The sequence below is a fragment of the Osmerus mordax genome, chromosome 4, assembly GCF_038355195.1.
Source record: "Osmerus mordax isolate fOsmMor3 chromosome 4, fOsmMor3.pri, whole genome shotgun sequence".
NCBI classification, from domain to species: Eukaryota; Metazoa; Chordata; class Actinopteri; order Osmeriformes; family Osmeridae; genus Osmerus; species Osmerus mordax.
The window spans coordinates 4,853,951-4,869,948 of record NC_090053.1 but is presented as its reverse complement, the minus strand read 5'-3'; the positions used below and the strand labels follow the sequence as shown (position 1 = coordinate 4,869,948).

The 15,998-nt window shown below is 49.9% G+C and overlaps 1 protein-coding gene across 1 annotated transcript in view; it reads right to left on the bottom strand.

The window, feature by feature from the left end:
• shank3a (SH3 and multiple ankyrin repeat domains 3a) overlaps nucleotides 1–15,998 on the bottom strand; it is a 66,697-nt gene that overhangs the window by 27,978 nt on the left and 22,721 nt on the right. Inside the window, 6 exon segments of the mRNA XM_067234178.1 lie at nucleotides 1,364–1,411; nucleotides 1,414–1,476; nucleotides 14,395–14,416; nucleotides 14,418–14,497; nucleotides 14,500–14,730; nucleotides 14,861–14,915. Of these exon segments, the coding sequence (XP_067090279.1) occupies nucleotides 1,364–1,411; nucleotides 1,414–1,476; nucleotides 14,395–14,416; nucleotides 14,418–14,497; nucleotides 14,500–14,730; nucleotides 14,861–14,915 (499 nt within the window).

Sequence of the window (15,998 nt, the reverse complement as noted above, 5' to 3'; positions counted from 1 at the left end):
GTGTAGTGAGCTGAAGGAGAGAAGGAGAGATGAAGGAGGGAGGAGGGAATGAGGTGGGAGGACACATTTATGATGGAGGGAAAAAAGTATCAGGGACTTTTGGGGGATTTATGAGACAGTGTGCTCTCTCTCTCTCTCTCTCTCTCTCTCTCTCTCTCTCTCTCTCTCTCTCTCTCTCGCTCTCGCTCTCTCGCTCTCGCTCTCGCTCTCGCTCTCGCTCTCTCTCTCTCTCTCTCTCTCTCTCTCTTTCTCTCTCTCTCTCTCTCTCTCTCTCGCTCTCTCTCTCTCTCTCTCTCTCTCTCTCTCTCTCTCTCTCTCTCTCTCTCTCTCTCTCTCTCTCTCTCTCTCTCGATCTCTCTCCATTCGTGCTTTCCTGTCCTTAAGAGTATCCTCCCCATCCTTCTCACTCACTATCTCCCTCTTCCTCCCCCACCTCCCCCTATCTTTCCCACAATGCATTTAAATGGGATATTTAGCCTCCCCCTTCAACCCCCCCCACCCCCTGCCACAGACCTAAAAAGAGAGAAAGAGATGACAAACAGGCTGTAGACATTTATCAATAACCTCTGCTCTACACAACCCCTGCACACCACATAGCCCTAAAAACACACACAGCACACACACACATACTGTGGATACACCACACATACACATATAAACTGTACACACCCACGCACGCACACACACACACACACACACACACACACCACTACAAGAACAGTTTCCCCTCTTCCCCATTGTCATACATACATGAGGCAATATGCAGTTTGGCACCAGGCACTTTGAACAAGTAGCATGGCATCATCGTCACGGTTGTTTGTCCCAGATATATCCTTTAACACACTGTTACTGGATAGCTGCTAAAAACTTGATGCTACCATAAACACAGCACCTGCTACCTAATCAGAGCGTAATGGGGTGTCCATTTGAAGGCCTGGTCTAATACTGCCTGCCTTCTACACCATCACTGGGATCCAGAGGGGGTTTTGGCTGGCTGTGGTGGTAAATGCACCTCAAACCAGCACCATGGACAGCAGCCAGAACTGGGAACAATGGAAATGTAAGCACCATGGACAGCAGCCAGAACTGGGAACAATGGAAATGTAAGCACCATGGACAGCAGCCAGAACTGGGAACAATGGAAATGTAAGCACCATGGACAAGGCCATACAAGACGATTTTTTACAGTTGGAGCGTGTGTACTGATGCATCAGCACTGCAGTTTGTGTGTGTGTGTGTGTGTGTCTATGTGTCTGTGTGTGTCGGTGTTTGTGAGTGTGCGTGTGTGTGTCGGTGTGTGTGTGTCAGTGTGTGTGTGTGTATCGGTGTGTGTGCGTGTGTGTGCGTGTGGCAGAGTCCTTACCTAGTCGAGGGTCGAACTGCCTCATCTGAACCTCCTCCACGCAGTCTGCGGGAACCAGCCTGTCCTCCCTTTGACCGTACCCTCCCAAAACCCTCCTTCACCTATACTCAGCACTGAGAGAGGGAGAGAGGAGAGAGGGGGGAGAGAGACACACAGTTAGTGAAAGAAACAACAGGCGCCGCAAGTTAAGTGATCTTGACTTTGAATTGTGCCATGGTGACGGGATGCTGTCTGTGGGAGGTGTCCTGTGGTGATGTGCTGATCCTGTACCTCCCAGCTCTGTAGCTGACCACTGCCCAATGCAGAGCGCCGCAAATCAACTAATTCAGAACACTGGATATATGAGTTTCACCATCCATTCACTTTTCATTGTTTTCCTCTATTCTTAATGCGGAATTGTATTCAGCCTCTGGTCTGCACCTCTTTGTGTCACCAACCATCTATTGAGGTGGGGTTCCTTCACTGAACTGCTCCTCCAAAGGCTTCTTCTGCTTTGCTCAGAGTTTTTCCGTGACATTGGTTGTAAAAGGGCTGTACAAATAAAATGTAATTTGATTTCAAATTTGAAGACATGGAGAGAGATAGTCAGAGAAGAGAGTGAAAGAAAGAGAGACGGAGAGAGAAAGAGAGAGAGAGACAGAGAGAGAAAGAGAGAGAGACAGTCGGTCTTAAGCAAAGCATTCATTTCCACAACACCGATTCATTAACCCCGGAAACATACACACACACACACACACACACAAAGATCTCGCTCTGCCCGAGTGAGCCTTATTTTACAATGGTTGCTAGGATACGCCAGTGTACTGTCTTGTGGTGTTGCGGGTTGATTGAGAGAGTCAGAGTGTGGTCCTCTCATGGAATGGATGACAACCTCTCGAGTTCTTCACTTCATAGCATACCACTATAACCCTGAGCCAACCCAGCCAAGTGCCTGCAGCATTGAAGTCATGGCTGCAAGTCTTGGCCTGGATCCAGTGCTAAACCAAAACGCTGCAAAAAAGGTCTGCTAAAATACAAGAAATTAACACTAAATTTGAAGAGAAAATTACTTAATACTAGTAAAATGATCTTGCTTCATGGACAGATAATTTTACTCGATCTTGGCAAGCACAAAACAATTTGCAGTGAACCCCCCTTCCCCAACCCTCCAACCAGATCCAGAGACACAGAAATCCAGAGCATCCACCAGACCCTCCCAGTCCCCAGCTCCCAGAATCCCCAGCTCCTAGAATCCCCAGCTCCCAGAATCCCCAGCTCCCAGAATCCCCAGCTCCCAGAATCCCCAGCTCCCAGAATCCCCAGCTCCCAGAATCCCCAGCTCCCAGAATCCCCAGCTCCCAGGGTCCCCCAGCTCCAGAATCCCCAGCTCCCAGAATCCCCAGCTCCTAGAGTCCCCAGCTCCCAGAATCCCCAGCTCCTAGAGTCCCCAGCTCCCAGAATCCCCAGCTCCTAGAGTCCCCAGCTCCCAGAGTCCCTAGCTCCCAGAGTCGCCCGCTCCCAGCCCAGTCAAGGCTCCCTCTCCCTGCACAGAGGCCCTGCTGGAGAAACGGACGTTTCAGCAGCCGGGGGAGATGCACATATCCTCCTCTGATCACAGCTTAACACTGTCTCCCTGCCTCCTCTCTGATCACAGCTTAACACTGTCTCCCTTCCTCTCACCCTGCTCTCTCTCTATCATCTAATCAGTAATGCCGGTCTTCTGGTTGAGACACCTGATTGATCCGTCATGGTCCCCACACCACATCACATCATTACATCACACCCCCCCCCCCCCCCCCCCAAACATACATCATTAAACTCAACTGACCTCAGCATCAAATGCCAGCCAGCCAACAGGCAGAACTAAGCGATCCTCGCACTGCACCAACACAGCTCTGGGGAAGATGACTGTTCACGCATATTCAACACACAAAGACACAAACGACACACACACACACATACACACACTAACATCGTCTCCAACTCCTTTTCCACAGCTGAATAAACCCCAAGCACTAATCAAGACTACAGAAATCAAGCCAATTAACAGCCTGTCAGTGCAGTCACGATAAGGTCGACAAACACACACACACACACACACACTCGCACACTAAACCTCACAGCATCATAGCTTAATCCTCAAATTGCCATCAGCTAATATCAGCTAATATCTGAGAGATATTACACACTCAAACGCAGACACTCACACATACACAAACACACACACACACACACACACACACAGAGTACGCAAATAGAAATGCAAATGTAGACACACATTCACATGCGTTCAAACACGCACACGTCTCCTGTGTTAGCTATCAGTGATAACTTATCACTCTCAATACCCTGCCACTTGGCTCTGATGCTTGCCAAGCCAGTGTTGGCATGACAACTGTCCTCGGGAAACAGACGTTGACTCGGTAGCAGAGTGGCAGGAAGGAACTTTAAGTGTGTGTGTGTCTACACGTGTGTGTTTATGTGTGAGTAGGTGTGTGTTTGTGCACGCGCGCGTGTGTGTGTGTGGCGAACAAGCAAGCATCATTAGTGCTGCATCCTTTACATCCTGTACCCAGACTGCTTTGGGGCCACAGCCAGAGAGAGAGATGGAAGCGGAGCATTGAACAGACAGAGAAGGAGAAGAGGGAAGACGAGAGGTACAGAGAGGGAGGAGACAGACTGATAGAAGGTAGAAGAGGAGAGAAGATCGTTTGGGGGGGAAGGACGGTGATAACACCAGAACACAACAGAGTAGAGGACACAGAGAAGTCCCACAGAGTGCGACTGACTACGGAAACAGCTTGTCTACAGAAAGTAGCCTCAAGCCAGGCTAAACAGTTAGCCCACTGCAATACCCAATCAACACCTCTGTAGGGGCTTGGCCAAGCCACCCCCCAGCCCAGCCGATCTTAGCCTAGCGTAGCCTACACTAGCTTTACCTAGCCTAGCCTCTACTACCTATACCTAGCCTAGCCTAGCCTACACTTGCTTTACCTAGACTAGCCTAGCCTGAACAGTAGCACCTCTGTGGCACTTCTATACCTCTCCACAGGTTCACATGAGCTCATAATCACTCGCAGTGCTACACAGGAGAGAGAACAGAAGCCTTGAGAAATCTGCACTTAGAGCATGTGAGTCTAGGTTGGCTCTCACGACAATGGAGAGACTTTAAATAGTGCCGATCCATCATATGACGAACGGTCTGCACGTGCAAGAGTTTACCCACACCTGCATGCGTTCACAATCAGACAGGTATCAAGAACAAGTGCAAGCACTCGTGCAACGCCTAACAAAGCCTCCAGATTCCCACAGTGAGCAGTCAATGCAATGCAACAATGGACTCTGTGGCCGGAATTGGACAGTCACTTTCATTATGGCAGACACAGACAGGCCCAATTATGCCCGAATAAAGATATTGTGGAGAGAATGGGAAGATAGAGAGAGAGAGAGCAGAGAGAGAAAGAAAAAATACTTCTAAGTATGCTGAGAAGTTAAAGGGGTAGTCATCATCAAATATGTAATAGGGTTTTATAGATCTGATTCTATATGTACCAAGTCCACACTATACGGCTCCAATCTGATGCGATGCAGAGTATAGATGGTGTGTGCTTGATGTGTGTGCGTGCGTGTCATTGTCTGAGAGTGTGTGTCTGGCGTTGCAACGTTGCAAGTCACGACTTCTGGTCCAAAAATAGCATCAGGGAAGATGCAGAGCTATTTATACTCCACACACACACTGCCTACAGGCATCATTGCATCTCCACCGTGTGTGTGTGTCTGTGTGTGTGTGTGTGTGTCTGTTTGTGTGTGTGTGTGTGTGTGTGTGTCTGTGTGTGTGTGGTGTGTGTGTGTATCTGAATGTGTGTGTGACGACCGATTGAGGTAATTTTAATTCCAGCTCAGCTTCGCTCTATTGGTTGGAGCTGAGTCATTCACATAAATATTCTCTCTGTTCCCCCCCCCCCCTCTCTCTCTCTCTCTCTCTCTCTCTCTCTCTCTCTCTCTCTCTCTCTCTCTCTCTCTCTCTCTCTCCTTCTCGCTCTCTTTCTTTTTCTCTTTCCTTCTCTTTCACACACTCCAATAGACAAACAACCCCCCCTCCACTCCACACCACACACACACTCCCAGATATGCAATTGTGTATGTATTCCATATGTGAATGCCAAACTGCCCAGAGTGTGTGTACAAACGTCAATCTAAACGTGCGTGAGGATGTGTGTTCCGGTGCTACTGCACATGTAGGGGGGTCAAAACTGCTGAGCAAGGGTTTTCTACAGAACACCAGAGAGAGTGTGTGCGTGTGTGTTTTACAACAACCAGAGTGAAGCTGTTATTAGATTCGGAGCCCTGTATGCTTTATTAAATCTCAGTTCAATCCCCTAATAGACAGGGCCGAGAAGCATATGCATGACACACACACACAAGACACAGGCCAGGGTTAGGAGCCTGCAGATGACTCAGAGAGACGGGGTGTCGGACGGAGCGACGGGTGGTGGGGGGGGGGAGGGGAGCTGTGCGCTGCGTTCATTCATGGAGTTGTTTGACAGCGGAGCACACAGCTGTCTAGGAGGTGGCAGCTCCCAGGAGAGCCAGAGAGAGAGAGACAGGGGCAGGACAGGATCAGTCATCTGGGATAGGACATGAAGGGAGGGATACAGTAGTACCACAGACAGAAAACCAGATCAAGGACAGAGTGGAGGGGGAAAAGAGGAGGAGGAAGACTGAAAGGAAGAATGAGAGGGAGGAAAGGAGGAGCGGTGGCTGTGAAGGGGAGGTGGGAAGGGGGGAAGGATGAGCGTACAGACAGAGTGGACCTGGGGGAAAAGAGGAGTGCGGGTGAAGGAGGGAGGGAAGAAGTGAGCAGAGGAAAGGATAGTCACGCTTCCCTGAGAGAGAGTGTGTGGGCGTCTGTGTGTGTGTGCATGCGCGTGTGGGTGTATGTTGTTCTCACAACTCCTTTAGCTAAGAGAGGGCTAGGGAGTGGTGCAGTCCCTACCTCATCAGTATTCAACAGAGATAGAGAAAAAGAGAGAGAGAGAGAGAGAGAGAGAGAGAGAGAGAGAGAGAGAGAGAGAGAGAGAGAGAGAGACAGAGAGAGACAGAGAGAGAGAGCAGTACTGTTTGATGGTAGAAAATGTAATAGAAAGAGGGAGAAATATATAGAGATACACAGACACAGAGAGAGAGAGAGAGAGAGAGAGAGAGAGAGAGAGAGAGAGAGAGAGAGAGCTTTATTTATGAATGACGGAGGAAGTAGGCAGCACAGTGAGCAGTGGAGGAATGAAAAGAAAAAGGTAAAGGAGGGAGGGAGTCGGCAAGGTAACGGAGGGAGGGAGGGAGGGAGGGAGGGAGGGAGGGAGGGAGGGAGGGAGGGAGGGAGGGAGGGAGGGAGGGGAGGGAGGGAGGGAGGGAGGGAAACTAACAACCCAAGCTGACAGAGGGATCCCCATCCTTCCTCCTTAACCTTGAAGGATCCACCTATTTACCTCCCATCTCTCTCACTCTCTCTCTCCACCTTTCCATCTCTATTGGCCACTGGGTGTAGACTAAACTAGAACAAGCACCTAATATCTCTTACCTTCTGCCTTTCTTTCTCTCTCACATGTTTGAAACTCATGTTTGGTATTTTAACAATGCTACTGCCATCTACTGTATTGAATTATCCTGATAGTTGCACAGTAAGAACATTTTATGACGTCAATACTAGCACGTGAGAACTGAGAATGAGCTTCTGGTCTGGTGACTCTGCATGCAAATAAGTATCTATTTTATTGACTTTTAAACAAGAGATCAATAGGTTGTTGATTGCAGACGTCTCCAAAATAGAGTATTGGTTGTTTCAAGTCATTTCTCATTCTGTTAATCTGTTATTGATTGGTGAGTTGATGTGAAAATACTGTATATGGATTTTAAGGATTGCATATGACGGTGCATATCTATGCATTTGCCTCCTGTACAATATACAGTCATATGTTGCAATAAGACCTTATCCTCAATTCTTCTGTTATACTGGTCTTCTCCAACCGAGATACTATGACTATGACATTAGTAAATACTCGCCTCTCTTTCCTCACTGCACCTCACTCTCTCTACTCTCCCTCACACACACACACACACACACTCATACTACGTAACGACTGGGCCAGGGATATTGGGCCTGTTGCGGAATACCATATGGAGTCACTACAGGATCTCACAGCCACACTCTGACTGCAGTGGCACTCTGACACACACACACACACACAACATGCGCGCACACACACGCACAGTGACACACACTGCAGATATACCGCTTCAAGCAACGCTTCTCGATTGTGTATTCGCGTCAGCTCATGAAACTTAAAGGCCTGCGCTCCCGCTGCAACCGTTTCATGTTTATTCATAACGAGCGCGGCTGCCGCTGTTTTCCGCTGTGTTTGTAATTAGCGGTGCACAGGTCACGCGTGTGCATCTGTCTCTGCACATCGCTGTAATTAGCCGTTTGTACAGCGAGCGGGCGCTTGAAATCTCTAATCGAAGCTCCGAATCTCTTTCACCAGAGAGAGAGAGAGCGCGTGTGCGTACACTGTCTGTGCACGTGGGGGTCAGATGGCTGAGCGGTTAGGGAATCGGACTATTAATCAGAAGGTTGCTGGTTCGATTCCCGGCTGTGCAAAAAAATACGTTGCGTCCTTGGGCAAGGCACTTCACCCTACTTGCCTTGGGGTGGGGAATGTCCCTGTACTTACTGTAAGTCGCTCTGGATAAGAGCGTCTGCTAAATGACTAAAATGACTGAAAATGTGTGAGCGTGTGTACGGCGGGTGTCCTCAGCACCACGACCTGCCCAACGAGGAGGGAAGACGGGACGAGGAGAAAGTGAAGCGCTCCTCACCATGGTGATTGGAAGCTTACCAAGCCCCTTGCTTGCTGAAACAGCTGGAGGAGGTGTAGGACCGGATGAGTATGACGGTGCAGGGTATGTGATGGGTGTGACTCTGTACTGTACAACAGCGCAGAAGGATTTAGGCCTGCTGTCGTGAATGGTCTGTGGTGTGTACTGTACGTGTGTGTGTGTGTGTGTGCGTGTGTGGGAGCACGTGTGTGTTTGTGTGTGTGCGCTTGTGTAGAATACAGGGACAGGTGGTGCGGTCTGCAGGGTGTAGGTTTGAGTGTGGGCGGGCCTTTGCGACATGCTGCGTTTCTGATTGGACAGTGAGAAGGTCATCTGTGACCAAAGCACCCTTCCCTAAGGCCACTGAACTGACCAGCATAAATATTAAATGTGTGCACACACACACACACACAGAATACGACATACAACACATTTGTCAGTAAAAATGAGGACCAGTCTTAATAAGTGCATGCCCTCTAGGGACCCCACTCACCCAACTCTGTAATTTCTCTGGGGAGAAAGGGACAAATGAACACACACTCACACACACACATCCCCCCACTCACACACCATTAGCATTTCCCATCACTCTGCCCCCTCAGGCACACACACGCACACACACTGGTCTTAATGCAGCCAGGAGTAGCTCTCAGTCTGGGAGAGAGAGTGAGAGAGAGGGATAGGGGGAGACCTAATAGCATAAGCTATCAGTAGAGCAGCCATTGGGAGTATGCGTATAAGAGTGGTTGGCACAGTGTTTCCAGTACAGTACGGACTGTATATCCTCTACTGATATTTATATATCTGCTGTTAAGCCCAGCATGAGCACTTATCTCAGGGATATTCCAAATATACATTATAGAGAACTGTATGGTTGTACACAGCATAAACAGCCTCCCCTCTTTGTGAAAAGACAGTTTTCCAGACATACTAGTGTAAGGTCTCAGCAATACCAGCGGATGTGTTAATGTCATGGCAACACTGCGGTATCTCACTGGGGATGCATGCTGAAGAAAGGCAGAGAGAACAGGGAGGATACACTCTCAGCTCTCATTTACAGTGTAACCCTTCCTATGGTCTGAGATCAGAGCAGAACTGTTCTTCACATGAATACATGCAGGGGTGTAGTGAGTGTGTGTGTCTGTGTGTGTGAGAGAGAGAGAGAGAGAGAGAGAGAGAGAGAGAGAGAGAGAGAGAGAGAGAGAGAGAGAGAGAGAGAGAGAGAGAGAGAGAGCAAGAGAGTTGATTGTACGGCTAGTAGCAAAATACTTCAATGATCCAGTGTTTCTAACTTGTAGGAGGTAGTCTTACATGATAATGCTGGCTAAAAACTGCCATGCACACACACAAATGCGCACACAGAGTTTCTAATAAATTTCCCTTGCTCTCTCTGTGGGAAGCTAACAATGGCACTGAGTCTAAATACTGCACTTAGAGGAAACCTTCATCCCCAGGGATGCAGTGAGGGAGCAGAAGAATGGCCAAACTAAGGGGAAACGAAATGGCAAATTATTGTCGTAAAGTTTCCAGAAACGTGTCATGACTTGCGTGATGGTTTCTATTCAGAAGGAGCTGGGTTATTTTTTTTCGATGTGATGTGCTGAGCACCTGTTGCTTGGTTACCAACAGATGCATTTTAATCTCAGTAATAGCCACTGCTGTCAACTCAATGTTGCATTCATTCAGTTTCATATAATGAGTTGTGTTTGCATTCGTGTTTGTCTATGTGTGTGCCATTACAATAAAGATGCAATGAAAGTGTTTTGTCTCCTCGACAAACCACACAGGCTCACACACACACACACACACACACACACACTAAGTAGAGCATTAAGGACAGGTGCATTGCATGGACACTAACATTGATCTTCTTGTACTGGGAGGAGAGGGATCCCCACTGCTCGACCAGCAGCATCTGTGACCCAGCGGAGACCTGGGCCTGCAGTTTAACATGCTGTTGACCTGGGCCTGCAGTTTAACATGCTGTTGACCTGGGCCTGCAGTTTAACATGCTGTTGACCTGGGCCTGCAGTTTAACATGCTGTTGAGGCCAAGGGTCAAGTGGACTGCTTCTTCTCAATTCATAATAGCTGTTCTTACAGACGGTGTCAAACTACAGTAGGTCAGGCATAACCTATGACCAGTTTATTTGTGGATGTGTGTTTGGCATGTGTGTTTGTGTGCATTTGTGTGTGTGTGCGTGTTTTTACGTGTTTATGACTCTGGGGCAGGTCTACTCCACTGCCCATTGCGGTGTTGATATTCTGCACACACTGGGTGCAGCTCAAGCCCATTAATCATGTTTGTGAATGTCTAATCTCAACGTTATTTGTGCGGGTTTCATTTTCATGGCTGTCTGCAAGATTTATAATGGCGTTTGGCGAGATGCGTGTTGTGTTTGTGTATATGTGTGTGCGTGCGCGTGTGTGTGTGTGAGCGTGTGCATTAGGTGTAATACAAGATTACAGAAACGTGTGTTTGTGTCGCCTTGTGCCTTGACCGGGATAAAAGGAACAGTGTCCTTGTCCGTTACTATGGTGACAGTAAATGGCCTATTGAGAGATGTCAATCCTGGTGATGAGATCAGATTACACAAATGAGAGTGAGAGGATGGGTGGAAGGTTGAGAGATAGAGGGAGATAGGAGATTGATAGAGAGATAAAGGCAGGATGAGAGGGCCGAGGTGAAGGGAAAAGACCTCAGGGACCTGCCATAGACTTACATACCAAATGACCATTTACACAAGCCCACACACACACTACCCTTCTTCGAACACGTGCACAAACCTCATTGAGTTTCTATCAACACCTATTGATTTAGGCTCTGCAGACACACACACACACACACCCCCACACACACACACACACAAGCATACACACCAAAAGGCATCCCTACTGATGTGTGTCTCCATTGGCCACCGGTAGGGGAACAGTGAAGAATGGAGACACGATAGACTGGAGCACCGCTCAGTAGAGAGAACTGGATCAGATAGACAGGCTGGGATGTAGGCTGCTATAGAAACCCTGAAAGCAGCGCCGCAGGACAGAGTACATGAGATGATCTCCCTCCCTACACGCTTACTCCACAAAGGGCACAAACCCATGCTGGACTGAAGCTTCCACTGTCTCAGGGAGACTCAGGCTTCTTATGTGGCCTCTATGTACATAGAAGGTCCTGTGTTGCCCATGACAGTAACTCCAGGGTTGAGGCGGCTCCGTAGCTGTCAGGTTTCTATGGGCTGCTCATCAGACTATGGCGAGCAGGGGCAGGATCAGACAGTGATGTCATCTATTTCCAGATTGATGAGGAAGCACATCGGCCCTGTGGGAGGCCAGCCAGATGAAGTGAGTGATTGGAACAGTTGGCTTCCACAGCTCCTCTGATGGGCTCCTATAATCAACCGCCTCGTCCTCCACGACAACCCCTGCTGCCACAGGAGCAACGCTAAACAGGATATCCGAGACGCTAACCCTTCCTCCTCTTCCTCCTCACTGTCTGCTATGAGGTGAGGCAACCCCCCCAAAAAAGAAGATAGACAGGGACAGAGATGGGAAGACGGGAAGAGCTGTCCCCAGACACGACTCTTTAGGAGTCACACAGTACATAAACAAACTGTTCCGTTCAAATGGTCCTTGAGGGGGTAAACATAATCTAATTGATTTGTTGTGGAATAACAGTTTGACTACAGGCCCGTGCTTGTGGAGCTTGTTAGTCCTCTACAGCTGGGACTAGCACAGGCATGGGTCACACAGAGTTCTGCTAACCTAGCAGGGTGTCCGAACACTCCATACAGGGGTTCTGGAAAGTTCTACAGCACTTTTGTTGAAATACTAATCAGACTGTAGTAGGTTGAACAATAGGAGGGAGGTGGGAGGGGGGGGGGGGGGGGGGGGTTCTGAATAATAACATAACAATTTTCTATTGAAAAGTGACAAAGAAAATCCACATACCCCCAACACTAAGCAACAGACAGATCCAGATTAGAGTCCTACAAAACACATGATAAATTACTTCCTGTTTACCATGGGAACAATGGGTCTTAAGAGAGTGCCCTTTCCAGACACTGAATATTTCTGTTATGTAAATCCTTCTCCCATCTCCATTCAAAATAACAAATCATAATTTAAGTGAACTGTTCCTGCAATCCTGTTCAATCCTGGACTGGGCAGGACTATTTGTACAGAGACATCACCAGATTTCTAATCCAGTCGCTAGCTATGCTGTCAGACCACACTGGTGTCCTGGTTTACCCCATCTCAGCTCCTCAGAAACATACAGCATTCTGCAGCTTATCCTCTGTATCCCTCCTCCCTTTTATCTGCCTCCCTCCTCTCTCCTTCCCTCCTCTATCACTCCTTCTCTCCATCTCTCCTCCCCTCTTTCGTTCCCTCCTCTATTCTCCCCTCCATTCCTCTCTTCTCCCTCCCTCCAATCTCTCTGCATCCCCTCCTCCCTCCCTCCTCTTTTCCTTCAGTGTAAATGAGCCCTATTACTATTAGCAACTCATCCATTAATGAATGCAGATTAGATGAAATGCATTATGGATCAAAGCATGGGTCATCCATCCTGGGAGGATCTCTCCTCAGACTCCTCTTCAGGACCTGGAGGGAGGGACTGGTCAGTCCCTTCAGCTAGCACACATCACAACTCAACAGGAGGATTTGTATCCCTCTAAATAGCCCAGACCATGCTGTGTACAAACAGTCACATGGGTCAGTGTTAGGCACAGATGGTGTGCTGGGCTGGCAGCACCAAGACATATTGTCAGACTCGTGCGTGGGTATGTGCTTAGCAGTGGAGGAAGAAAACACACGAAAGAATAGTGTCCGACTTGACCTGTAGCATGTGCGCCACTCCAGATGAGTGGGTGTTGGGGCACAGGGATCATCTCCTCTACACATGCGCTAAGGAGAAGGTGTAACCTACACACACACACACACACACACACACACCAACACAGCCACGTCAAGTGGGAAGGACAGTCACAGTGTGCATGCACGCCGTCACCCAGCCCATACGCCTCGCGACGTCGCTCAGGTAACCACTGAGGCCGACGAGGCGTGCGTGCGTGTGGCAGGGACCGGTTACAGAAGTCAGCTGGGGGGGGTTTTTGGGGGGGCGGGGTTCAAGAGGAAGGTGGACGTGTTCAGGGGCACACTACCTGAGGTGAGGGGGGGGGGGGGGGGGGGTCAGGCACAGAGCTGTGAGGGAGAGAGACAGACCAGGTGGGTAGAGCGTGATGGACTTTACCTTCTACGTCATTAGAGTCATACTCTTGCAGTGAGGCATGGATGGAGATAAGAGAGGACACACACACAGAAACACATGAGAAGCACGGCCACTGCGGGCTACAGGAAACACACACATGAGCTGGTGAAGAGCAAAAAAAAACACAACAAAACACCATCAAGCATTAGAAAACAATTCATGTTGAGATGAGTCGGAAAGCCATGGAATGATACATGAACGTCTCAGTTTAAAGGACTGCTGTCTACCCAGACCTGCATAGTAGAGCCTAACTATGACTGTGTATAAGGATAAGGAGCCTCCACACACGAGACCAGACTGATACTGTGGGACCACAGCCTCCACTCTGGCCCCTCCTACAGTAACACCAGAGGAATATTAGGAAAGCTGAACCTGGTCTCAGTCTGAAGGCGTCATGTTGTCGCCTGGGAGGAACTCTTGAAGTCACTGTTCATTAGCCTGTGGCGTCAGTGTCAGACGAAACTGGACCTTTACCCTAACTCTAATCCTAACCCTATGGCGTCCGTTTTTGATGCATGAGGTCACCTTTGCCCTAACCCTAACCCTAAAGTTCAGAGCCAATACAGGACTGCAGCCGTCGTCATGGTGACACCAGGGGTTATGCCCCGGCGTCAAAACGTGACGAGTAGGAATGACAACATAATGGAAAACGGGCATGAACTATGGTCTGTGTCTTCCTTCTGTACCCGTGTGTCTAGTCCTGTCTCTCACTGCCTCCTCCAGTCTACAGGTGGAGGAGAGAGGGACTAGTGTGTCTACAATAACAGCAAGCTATCTCAGGTGGTCACAGTTGACCTAATAAAAACAAGACGAGTTTGAATCCAGGTCAAGACACTGATATCGGGGATGATTTGATAAAAGGTGGGTTCAATATGGGGTGACACCTGATCTTAACGGGCGCACGGGCTTACCTTTGACCCTCTCTCCTCGGTTTCAACTGGATCTCGCCCTCGCCCTGTGGGGTGTAGGGCTTGACCACGATGAAGGTGCGTCCTGGGACGGCGCTGTAGAGTTCCGTTTGGGCCCGCGAGCGCCCGTCAGCGCGGGAGGGGTGTGAGGCGGTGGGCTGGGGTCCCGTTGCACACTCCCGGGGCTGTAAACAAACACATATGTTACCGTGGTAATGCCAGGGAGCTGGTAGCTGAAGCCCGTGGTCACCGACATGGTCGCCAAGGGGACGGTCAGCCGGCACGCCCCCTGGTTGTTACGGCGATGGGGGTTGTATTTTTTTTTTATAAAGCCCTTCTCTGTCGACCGGGTCAACATTCAACAGTCAAACAGAAGTATGTGAGAGAGTCATGAGAGGAGAGAGCACTCCTCCTCCCAATCCCCCTCTCCCTCTCTTCCTCTTCTCCTTCCTCTGTATCCTTCCCTCACTCCTTCGCAGCGCACACACTCCCCCTGTGCCTCCGTCTCTCCACTCCCCAGAGTCCTATCCGAGACAAGAGCAACAGCATTAACGATTAACGGGAACGGCAGCGGAATTCTCCTCCTCTCGTCCTCTGTCTCTCAGATCCGTCTGGAAGCCCCATAAGCCAAACATATCCACAGTTCAAGCTCCAGCGACAAGCCCCCCTCTCGAGGAGGGAGGATGGACCCCTTCTTCTCCCCCTGCCTCAAGGGCTTCGGGCCGGGGCTGCGGATCGCGCCTCGTCCCTGGCTCCTGGTTCTCCTTCTGTGGGGGAGAGAGGCTGGGTCTGCTCCCCGACTCCCGCTCCTTCTCCTGGGAGTCCCGCCGCGGCCGCGTCTGCCTCTCCTCTCCCCTCCAACCCCTCACGCACGCATGCCCGCTCGCACGCGCTCACACCCCGCTCTGACGACGCTGCTAGCGCTGCTGGTTCCTCTGCGTTCGGCGGCTCCCCTCCCCTCTGACGGCACACACACACTCGCACACCCAGAGCCCTCTGTGAGCATCCTCGCCGCACACACACCGACACACACATGCCCGAGCAGCCCCCCTCCGCCGCTGCTAACATTACACCTCCGCTAGCATAACATACGCTACCGCCAGCATGTCGCTAACACACATCGCCGGCAAACACACACACACACACACGCCCACAGCACGATTGATCTCCCCCTGCCTGCTGGCACGTGTGCATGCGCCATGGTTCTCTGAGGCAGGTCTTCTGTGCGTGTGAGCGTGTGCGTGTGTTTGTGTGTGTGTGTGTGTGTGTGAGGGTTTAAGAAGGACTGGCCAGTCGGTTTAATTGTCGATAGAGCTCCACCCCCTCTTCCCTCCTTCCTTTTGCCTTGAATCACCTTCTCCACCCCTCCTTTATCTCTCCCTCTCTCCGGTCTTTTCTGCCAGCTCTCCCTCACTCCTTCCATTCCTCCCTCCCTCCCCTCAGTCAAAGTCGGGTGGTGAATTCTAATCAGCAGAAACAGAGCTCCTCCTCGCCTTCATTCATCAAATCTGCCGCCTATTGTAGCTGATTTAGCTGCTGCTATTACTGTGTCCAGTGTGCGTGTTCGTGCCTGTGTGTGTGTGTGTGTGTGTGCATGGGCGTCGGAC